Source organism: Telmatherina bonti (assembly GCF_933228915.1).
Source record: "Telmatherina bonti genome assembly, chromosome: 2".
In the NCBI taxonomy this organism is placed as follows: domain Eukaryota; kingdom Metazoa; phylum Chordata; class Actinopteri; order Atheriniformes; family Telmatherinidae; genus Telmatherina; species Telmatherina bonti.
This window is the reverse complement of record NC_136620.1, coordinates 28,366,805-28,378,206: the sequence shown is the minus strand read 5'-3', so window position 1 is coordinate 28,378,206 and position 11,402 is coordinate 28,366,805. Positions and strand designations below refer to the sequence as shown.

Genomic DNA, 11,402 nt, shown 5'->3' with positions numbered 1-11,402 from the left:
TTCGGATGGGGGAAACTTTCACATAAACATCACGAAATCCAGTTTGCAATCGGTTTGGTTTTGTTACCCTTCATATAAATCCAACGCTGGCGATGAAGTTGTTTCTCTTGTTCGACAACAACTTGTTTGACCTTCCGAATTAAAGTATCTCCACAAACTCCTCTGTAGGTTAAAGCTGCAAATTTAATACCAAATTCTCTTTTTCAAACTAATGTTAACAAAAGTCCATATAAGAATGCGGTATAAGCAAAATGTCCAATCAGCTTCGGATTCAATTCAAACCCCACAAACATGAAACAAACTTTAAACTAAGTTTTGTTTATTAAAACGTGTTTTCTGGCAGGTGAAATGGTTAAATCAAACGAAAAAACTGCATTGAATAGGTCGATTTCGGGAGTCCGTCCAGTGGATTATGTCCCTGTGTTGCCTCTCCCTCCCAGACATGCTGTGTGGAGCTGCAGAGTCGGAGGAGAGGAGCAGAGGCAGGTGAAGGATGTGCTCAAGTTCCTCGTGGGACGCAATGCACATGGAGATTTATCATTTAGCAGCACCTTTAACCTTCTAAAATAATCTGTCATTAGCATGTTTGCAATGTGCATTTGTGTTACTCAAGCAAATATAAAATGTCACCAAATTTTGACATTTGTGCATGTGTTACTTACTGTTGTGTTTATTTTATGAGCCATTACAGAATATATACTGGACTTTTGACTGATCAAAGTCTAAGATACTGGCCAGTTTATCCCCCTATTCAACAAAGCAAGGGGAGGGGGGTTTCTTATTACAGAAATAATAATTCCAGAAAGAGAAAATAACAAACACAATGAGATGCAGGAGTGTAAAGAGAATATCAGACATAAATTCCAATAGAAACAGAAAAGAGCAGGAGAGACAGTATGACTGCAGAATGAAAGCAATCCTTATACCAGCAGCGAAAAATGAACACATTTTGACACAAAACACATGCAAAGTATAAAAATCTATGTATTATTACTATTATTATCATTGTTGTTGTTAATAACATCGACAATAATAATAATGACAATTACAATTATTACAACAATTTAGTTATGCCTACAGAAAATGAAACAAACAAACAAAAAGAAAAGAATCAAACCTGGTCACAATACACTGTATGATCATAATGAAACTTAGAACAATGCACAATAAAAGTCTTCAAAATGAAAAACAGGAGTTTTTTTTTTTTTTTATAAAGAAAGCAAAAGTTATATCTTCATCTTTTGTGGTTGTTTTATGGCTCTTTCTGTCAAAATGCTCTGTACCTTTGAGCGGGAGCTGGAGCCTTTTGCACATCTCCACACTGCAGCCTGTTTCATTCATCAAAATGACAATACATAGCGAGTCTTTATGTCTGCAGATCTTTGATCCCATTTTCTTCTACCATTTTCTTGGAAAACTTCAAATGTTCTTTGAAACAACTATACAATTCAAATTTTAGGATTAAAAACTATTTACGGCAACTCTTAAATAATTAAATCAGCACAACACTGAAAAAGGGAATAACTGGCAAACGTTTTTGAAAAAAATATTTTTATTGTTTTAATATATTTTTTTTTTACATGGAACAGGCGTAAAACAAACATAACAGCAACAATAGCAGACAGGGTTAGTCCAGGTTTGGTATACATTAAGTCATGAATTTTCTTCAGTTACAAATCAAAAGCTGAGCCATTGAGACACTAATTTGTACATTGTATTTAGCACGGTTCTTGGCAGGAGCAGAAGGAAGATTTCACTTCTCAAATTGTATCTGCATGGCCGGGATATAAGCACTCACACTACTTTGAATTCATATAGGCTGGACAGGGTTCCAGATATCTCCCAAACTTACTTGCATTTCTCAGAGAGTAGATCAGATTCTTCATCACATAGATCTTCTCTATGATCTCTTCCCATTTTAAAATAGATGGAGGCTCTTTACTGAACCATTTTCTGGTTATTGCTTTTTTTAAACTGACTAATAAAATTTATATAACGTATCTGTCCTGTTTCTTTATGTTAGCTGGTAAATTCCCTAAATAAAAAGTAAAACTTTCTAATTATTAATCAGCCCCAGTTATAAGTTTAGATTTCAAAGTCAATTATATTCAAACTTTCCAGATATAACTCCCCCATGAATGATTTAATAAAAACATTTACGAAACTGTGACAAACAGATAAATGTGACATTTCGAATTCCTATAACTTAGAGCCCCATAGGGCAAAAGAAGTGCTATGTGTCCAGGCTTCCCAAAGGGAGGGTTTGAGGGAATCATCCATTTCTCTCAACCTTATCAGCTGCATCAACCCCCCCTTTAAAACAATGCCACTGTGTGCAGCCCCTGCGGCCTGGATGTCCACCCCCCCCCACCCTTCACCCACATGTGAGATGCTGTTGTGTTGTCTTGTTTCCCCACAGCTGGAGCATCTCGCTCTCCACCCCTCCACCTCCTCTGCTTTTCCTCCATTCAACCCAAACAACGCCTCCGTTCTTTCAGCCACACTATGCAGATTGTTTCAGAGGACAAGCAAGAAAGAGAAACAGATAGATGCTGCAGAGGACAATGAAACAGCTGGCTGTGTTAAAGCAGTTCATTTTGCTATTCTGTATTTCTATATACGCATGTATAAGTGAGACATGCACGCTGTGTGGATGTAAACGGCACTAATCAAATCATATGAACACTTTCCTTAAATAAACAGATCTTCTATAGTCTAGATTTTGGCTATTTTAAAGGTTGGAGTTCAGTAAAGGGGATTCTCTTGTCAAATCGGTCGAAGACATATTTACGCTCTATTTAAGTTTACTTTTGTCTTCATTAGCTTTTAGAGAATGTAATACATCTGGCTTTTTAGTGATATCCTTCTCTGTGCTTGCCAGCTTACTTAGTTGAACACTTTGTCTAATAATTAGTGCTGGACAGGTAACAATAACTTGGCTAATCAAAGCTTTTTTGTAGCCCTCAGCAGCAGGAAACAAATGAAGCTGTGGGTCAGAAAGGCAGTGAAACACTGTACAGGCCTGAGTTGGGCTGAAGTCTGTTTAAATGGACTGTTTTCTTTTATTTTGCAATATAATGGATTTACATTTTGTTAATCGACTGTACCAAGGGTGAGGTCATGTATTTGGCAGTTCTGATTTGTTTGTCGGTCTGTCGGTCTGTCAGCTACAACATAAGTCAAACAGTTTATAGATGGATTTTGATAAAATTATTACAAAATCTCAGAAAGGGAATCAAGGGTGGAATTGGAACTGTGGGTGATCTGGATCATTGCTTGGATCCACAGATTATTTTGGTTTTTAAAAGTTCTTCATTACAGGAAGCCTGGGATTATTTTTCCAATTTGAGCTTCTAACTCAAAATATATGCCTGATAGTATTTTTGTGTGTGACAGAAAAAAAAGTTTGCTGAAATTTTAAAGCAACTTTAATGCTTAGAAAATCCAATGACTAAAATCAGAGCATGTATGTTTATTAAAAGGAAGATTTGGCCCACATCTGTGTTTGAGCGGCTATGTCATCAGAAAAGAGTCAGTGTCAAGGTCAGAAAACCAGTAATGCACCAGTAAGCATAACTGAACACCATTTTAGGATGTGGTTAATCTTCCAACCAGCAGGTGGAGACGTTCACGTTTAAATGTTCAGTAACAAGATCAAAATGGCGATCCCCGGACCAGGTAGGTGAACGCGTTGCTATGGTTATAGAGATGCAAATAAAATTTTCAAAGCCATTATCGATTATTTGCACTACATAAACTTTAAAGACATATATATAATTGTTCTGGTTAAGTGTGGTGTATTTATTTGTTGCTGTTTGTCTACAGGAAGGTCCGCGGGTGTGGTATCCTTTTCATCTCATTCTAGTAAACTTTTTTATTTTTATGCAGAAGCTATAAAACTTAAGTTTTAACAAAACTGTGTGACGATTGTTCTGATGCTTAACTCTGCAGCCAGCTGTCATCTGTTACTCTGCAGCTGCTTCTCCACCTCACCGGTGTTTACTTCCTCTTCTATTTCCTGTTCACTCTTGGCCTAATTGTCAAAAAGAGTGAGTGATGCCATGTTTGATCCTTTCAGAAGTTTTATCCCAAGTGTTTGGTGTAAATGTTGGCTGTAAATGTGCCTGCCGTTGTCAGGCCTGGAGCTGTCATATCCTGCAGATGCTCTGGTCTGTGATGTTGGTCTACTGTTCCTCCTGGCTGCTCTGGAGTTTCCCCATGTCTTCTGTGGTAAGAAAACACAGACACGTGCTGCATAATGATGGACCTCAAACTTGCTTTCAGGATATTAGCTTAATTGCATCTTGAATGTGATATGAAAGTAAACGCTTTCTTCTTTTCCATCATCTACTTCTTTTTCCTTGTAGGCCACAGCACAGTTTTTCATATGACCAAATCCCATTTACATGACCTCAGGCCTACTAAAAGCATTTCTGGATCTTCTGTGTTTTAATTTTAACACTGCAGAGTTATTGCATAGATGGATGCAGTGATGACTATTTTCACTGATGACAGTTTCCAGAAGAATTTTTAAGTCCATCTTGTGATTTTCACCCCAAACTTCTGTTCATTTTATTCATTATTGCCAGAAAACTCATAGATTCACTCAGTCATTTTTCGAAACTGCTTAATCTGAGGAAAGGTCGCGGGGGAGCTGGAGCCTATCCCAGCAGCCTTTGGGCGAGAGGCAGGGTACACCCTGGATAGGTTGCCAGTCCATCGCAGGGCTGACACAAACAGACAAACAACCACTCACACTCACACTTACTCCTATGGGCAATTTAGATAAACCAGTTAACCTAACATACATGTTTTTGGACAGTGGGAGGAAGCCAGAGTACCCGGGGAGAACCCACGCATACACGAGAGAACATGCAAACTCCACACAGAAAGACCACCCAACCCATAGATACGACCAATAAATATTGGATTTAGGCCACCATGCCACTTGTATGAAGACATTTTTCCAGATTTTCTAAATGTTTTACTGATATCATAAAGTGTCAACGATGAAATCACCAAACTCTGTGGTTTCACTCTGAGAAGTTGTTGACATATGTTTTGTGGAAAGGTTTAGGTTCGCTGGAGGTCGGCACACAGAAAACACACACACACACACTGCTACGATGCTAGAATAAATGTATCTTTTATTGTTATTATTCCCCACAGAGCTCCCCGCACGCATAGCAAAATACATCAGTTCAGAGTTGAGCTTAAGCATGCAGTTACAATAGTGCAGTCTCTTACCGATGACACTTGGACTGGAGAGCTGACAGTCCGAGGTCAGAGCAGCTCCAACTCGGCTGGGCGTCCGTACATAACCCGCAGCTGACTCTGCTGGGGGGAGAAAACTTCTCCTTTTTAAACTCGGTTCGTGGGAGAAAAGAGAGCTTCTCAGGCAACAGCCGCTCCCTTCCCACGCCGGTTTCGAAAAACATGCTCCTTTCCCATGCCGGTGAAAAACCTGAAATTCAGCGGCATGAGAAAGCCAGCAGCTCACTCTTCCCAGTGTGTCACTAAGTATAAACATAAAACAAGCTGCATAGGCACACGAACATGGTTATCCAGCGGCATGAGAAAACCAGCGGCCGCCATTTCTCGGTGTGTCACTAAGTACAAACATAAAACAAGGTGCATAGGCACACGAACATGGTTAAAATACAAGCAGCAGAATTCAGAGTCGAGTCAGGACACCAGTAAAATACAAGCATTTTCTGTACAACATATGTAGCAATTTTGTCTCTTACATTGGGGGAAAATGTTCCTTTTTTTTTTTTCTTTTGTTTCGTAAATATTGGGATCACATATTAGAAATGTTAGAAATATATTTTTCTCTTAAAAATGTATTAAAAACTGCGTAATATCTTTAAAATAACTTTTTCAGCTGTTTAAATGAAGCTACCATCTGCTCACGTTTGCAGGTGTGAAGGGCAACCTGACGGAGAGTGAAGGTTATATTCTGGGTCACCTCATCATAACAGCAACAACTGCTTTGTTGACGGTTTACTTCTTGGTGTGGCAGACCTACGTAATGCGAGCAGACGTAATCATCAGCAGTATATTACTGACTGTCTATGGCTTAGATGCAGTGCTTTCTTTTAGCACACTGGCCCGATTTGCCAGGTTGGTAACCTTTCCATATATTTTAGAGTAAATATTTCATATAAAATCTCAATGACTGAAAGTTGGCACTTAGTAGGTTACTGTAATAAAAATGAGGAAACACAGAGATGACTGAGTATTTGAACACCTTTGTCTTCATCTTCATGCCGCTTATCCGGGGTCGGGTCGCGAGGGCAGCAGCCTAAGCAGGGAAGCCCAGACTTCAGCTCCAATAGCGTATCTTAAAGTTGCTGCAGTGAACATCTTTGTATTTAACACATTATGAGCGCCAATGTTCCCATCAGTAAGACACACATAGTTTGTGGTGCATTTTTCATCATCCAGCAGTTATTTATCTGTTTTGTTTCTTCTTAAAGATGGAACCAAGATGTTATTTCCTGCCCACACTATGCCAAAAAAACAGCACAGCTTTTTACAATTTAAACCTAAAAATCCTGACAGATCAAGGTTTTTTTTTCACTGTGCAAGGTCATACTTTTATTTCTATAGGATGCATATAAGCATAAATGATTGACAGGCTGAAACATTAAAGTCAAACATAGACAAAACACTTCTTTATTACATGAGGAAACTGACCCACAGTTTATGCTCCATTTATTTTGATTGACAAGATATGTTGATGCAGTTCGCATCTTGTATGTTTGTTTTGAATGCCCTGACAGCTGTTAGCTTTCTTTTGTTCATGCTATTGTTCATGAAGTAAATGAGGCCTGGTTCCCTTTAGGACTTGTCTAAATTATTGATACGGATTGCATTCATTCGACTGATACTGTAGACCTTGTAGAATGTCGTCACATCCTCAAATTTTCTTTCCAAGATGGATTCCAAGACAATTATCCTGACTCTTCTTCTGTTGTTACTGAAGAGGCGATCCAAATATAAATCACAGTGGATTATGTATGAGCTGACAGTCAAGCTGTTTGCATGTCTGAATGTTGGCTTGTTTGTTTAATCGTTTTGTTTTTGTTATATTGTAATGCAATAATGGATTTTTATGTGATTTTCTTTGTGTCTTTCAGTGTTTATACATGATGAAGTGTCATCTTCATTGTTTTGTATGCTGCATCTAAAGTCACAGCTGGTCTACACTTTGCTGCAACTGTACAAGAGGTCTGCCTATCAACTGGTGTCTTTTATTGTTTATTATAAAAATAATGTTGAATGAACTTTTATGTTGTTGTCGTTACAGAAATATGATTAAGTGTAGAGATTCTCATTATGACTGCATCATGGCTAAATTAATCTGAGACTGTGGTTAAGTGTACAATAACAAATATTTTTTATCCATTGTGATTTTTATATAATAAAGATAAAATCCAAATAAAATATATGAATATTTTTTTTATTATGGTAGTTTTTTTTGTTTTGTTTTGTTTTGTTTTTACCATTTTTGTCCAGTAGATGGCAGATTTGTTTTACTGAAAACAACAGCAAAACAACAGGAACTTTTTTTTTCTGTATTTGTTTTGCTTATACACATTTGAAAATAATGAGGTGTCATGTTTGTTTGAGTTAAAATGCTTTAACTTAAAACCAGTGAATAGTCACATTTTTGTCCATAAAAAAAAAAATCTCATTATAGCCCCATTTGGCACTTCCACACCACAAAACAAGTAATTTATTAACAAAACAGAAATTCATTCAAGTATCTTAGATCCATTAGTGTTTACTTGATATGTAATGTTGGTACTGACCTGCAGGCCGAGCAGTTTTTTAATTTGGTTTTGTTTTGGTCTTCTGGTCATTTCTGACTCCACTTTTCTCAAACAGGTGATTTCTCAGTACTGATAGCTTAAGTTAATGATCAAACCCACTGACAAGGTTCCCAAAGTAACCATGTTGAAAACAAATCACATTTCAGAAGGACCGTGCTTGAGCAATAGCCAAGCACAAACACTGACTGTGGGTCAGCCACAGTGTATGAACATTTCCATTTATGCCCTTTTAATTCTGTCCCACATCATTTTTTGTTGCAAATCTGGTGATTCTATTTCTGTATGTGTTCTGCCTAAAGTAAGAGCTGCTTTAGGTTACAGACATTCTTTGCAGGAGCTACAATCAAACTAAGAGTGGTCATTCTTACCAGGCAGTAACACTGAAACCTGGGCAGTGTTCCACACTGTTGCTCCTCTTTCAGTCAGTCAGTCTGAGGAATCCAACTGGTTCTGACCAGTCTCTGTTTTGCTGCACAAAGAGGAAGCTGAGGGTGCCAGCTTCCCAACATTTTTGTTTTTTGAAAAAAAAAAAAAAAAGTTGAGAATTTCATCCAGAGCTGATCATATGTGGCCCTGACGTTGTTTAAAGCAGTGATTCCCTTCTTTTGATCAAAAGATCAGGAGATAATGCAGAACGATTTAGGAATAAGTTCTCTCAGACAAATATTCAGACTGATGCGTCTTTATAAATTGTCTACATTTTCTGCAAAAATAAAGAAGGCAACGTCTTAATCCAATAAAAAGCAATCCCTGAAATGAACCTTAGAGGGCAAGGAACAGGATGGTGCCAACCTCAACTCACGTCCACCCACAAAAGCAACAACGATTTAGTGAGGTATTAGTGAGTCACGTGATCTCTATATGTTCTAAGACACTGTTATAAATTTAGAGAAAAGTTTACAATCAACGACCCTTGAAGAAGTGAAGGGTAGCTCCTCCCCCTCTGTCAGGTTGAGTTACCTGTACAGTCAGTCACCATCACCTGCGCCAGCGTCGCCTCAGTTGTTGGATTTCTGCGAAGTGACAACGCACGGTAGGTGTGTGGTTTGCTGTCTCGGACATGTCTTCTACTCAACCAAAGGTCACCGAGAATTTTGACCAGGAAGTTATTCCTTCTTACAGACTGCAGACAGGTAGAGATGGCAGGCTGAGGTTTCAGGCATCGTCTCACACACGTTTTTTCATCTGAGCATCCAGTCCGGAAAACGCCTCTAAGTTTCCAGGCAGAGAAAAAAAGACACTGATTGTGCGTTGATTTGTAAGCCATCACACTTGCAGTTTAGTTGCTTTTATTTAAGTTAGATAAATGGGTATATCACGTGGCTACAGAGTGAAGAAAAACTTGGGTTTCACGTCCACCCGGGGATAAGGTGTGGAGCTTTCTAGAGATCAGTATGAAAAGTTCCCAGTGCTTCTCTAAATTATTATTTTTTTAACTATTATGCGCAGGTAAACTAAAGTTTATCTTGATATGATCATATAAAGTGATTAGCTTACCTTGTAAATATGTGCAAAATAGATATTGATCAGTTTGCATTTCACATCCATCAGAGTTGGATGACACATGAGTCATATTTAGGCTCTCTAATCTGAAAATGGGGTAGTTTAGATAGAAAGAAAGCAGGCACTGCAGTGTATATGTGGTTAAAAAAGGTTATGGTCACAGTATTTGTACACACTATTAATAACTTTGTGTGCTGAACCTTTTAGACTCAACATTTGTTTGTTGAGACAATCTGTGTTTGCACAAAGGGGAGAAAAAGATAATTAAGTAACCTGCATCTGATTGTAGAAACAGATGCACCATGAATCATGCTGTAGCCTATGTAATCAATTCAGAAAAAGGTCTCAGCATATCTAGCTTTCTGACAAGTTTTCTGTTGTACACTAATAGTTTGAGCTATAAACAATGTCAATAATTGGTAATGACTTTGTAGTTACAGAAAATGCAGCATGACAATGAGGGCTGTTCACATATACATCATAGTTTACCCACATAAAGCCTGAAAAATATTAAAAGATTATCAGGACAAACTGGGTATCTTTTAAAAGTAAAAAAAAAAAGTTTTCCAAAGAAATTTGATTGGTATCTTAATGATCAAAACTTATCAAAACTGTATGATGCAGAGATTGTTTGAGGTTCTCACAGTCTTTTGCTTTGCTACAGCATCTTGTCACATCACACTCATCTTTGTTTACAATATTTAGCTCTGTGGTCCGAGGAATGTAGTGTCATTTGGTTTTAGTGTGTGTGTGTGTGTGTGTGTGTGTGAGTAACCTCTAAACAAGCTACACATTACCAGCCAAATGAGAAAGAGTGACTGCTACTGTGTGGATCATAGTGGGCTTTCACCACAACATGAGCATATGGTTTCACTGCTGTGGAAAGTGATCCAGTCCAATGGCTTCATGGCTTGAAAAGCATAAAATCAGATATGTGTTATCTCTTACTAAGTGATTAATCAGAGTGCACAGGTTAAAGTCTAGATTGCTCATGTAAGACCAACATCAGATACTTTTACAGATATTCGACCAGTTATCACTGCCAGTATTTTCTAGTTCAGTAGTATGCCAAGTGTTCATGCAGAGGCGGCTAAATAAGCACATTTTCTAAATATAGAGATTATTTTATCACTATACTGTAAGTCAATCAGCACTGATCCATGACTGGCAATTTGGGAATATTGTGTAAAAGCTACCAATAATCTTTTTTTTTTCATTAAAGGTGGAGTATGTAAGATTTTCAATATTTTAAAAATAAATTAACTAATAAAATAACTACAATCATAATTAGATAGTTTTTTGAACATGTAGGTTCCAGTCTGTCCATATTTGATGCATTATTAAATTACAAGTTTAATTAATGACAAATGACAAAAAGCACTTTTTTTACTGGTAGGCAAACATTTAGGAAGGATCTTTGTCATTAATTAAACTTGTAATTTAATAACGCATCAAATTATGGACAGATTGAACCTACATGTTTTAAAAAAAAACTATCTATTTATGATTGTAGTTATTCTTTTAGTTAATTTATTTTGAAAATATTGAAAATCTTACATACTCCACCTTTAAGCTAACTATTGGAGTGGGAATTATGTTTCAACCTTATGTTGCTTTAAGTTGATGCGAAATATATTGTTAGTCTGAAGCCTTTTCCTTCCTATAATCTACAAAGTGTGTGTGTGTCTACCTATTGTATTGCTCATGTTTGCTTTAATTGCCTGTGTTTATACAATCCACCTTGAATCCATTAGTGTAAGGTTGGGCTTTTAAAAAGATGACAGATTCCAAAGTTGTGTTTGCAATACATCAAAGATCAGACATGTCTGATAGAAAGATGAATAGCTGTTTTAGGATTTGACTTTTTCTTGTGGGTGTTTAACATGACAGTTTGACAGCTACACATGACTTCAGCAACAGATGACTGATTTCACATTTTACATTATGATTGCTGCAAGCATCTAAACTAATTAGGATCAATCTGAAATCGAGTGTCACTAATTCAGGTAGAATTGAATACAAGCAACCTCTGCTTCTTTTTTGTGTGAGCGACTGTTCTCA

The 11,402-nt window shown here is 37.3% G+C and overlaps 1 protein-coding gene across 1 annotated transcript; it reads left to right on the top strand.

The window, feature by feature from the left end:
* Window positions 1-235: 235 nt before the first annotated feature.
* Window positions 236-7,250, top strand: LOC306768932 (transmembrane protein 80-like; the record flags this gene model as incomplete). Its single annotated transcript, XM_079257411.1, has 7 exons — window positions 236-240; window positions 441-510; window positions 3,826-3,842; window positions 3,952-4,049; window positions 4,138-4,230; window positions 5,922-6,123; window positions 7,143-7,250. 7 exons carry the CDS (start codon window positions 236-238, stop codon window positions 7,153-7,155), a joined length of 498 nt encoding a protein of 165 aa, XP_079113537.1. The 3' UTR covers window positions 7,156-7,250.
* Window positions 7,251-11,402: the final 4,152 nt, after the last annotated feature.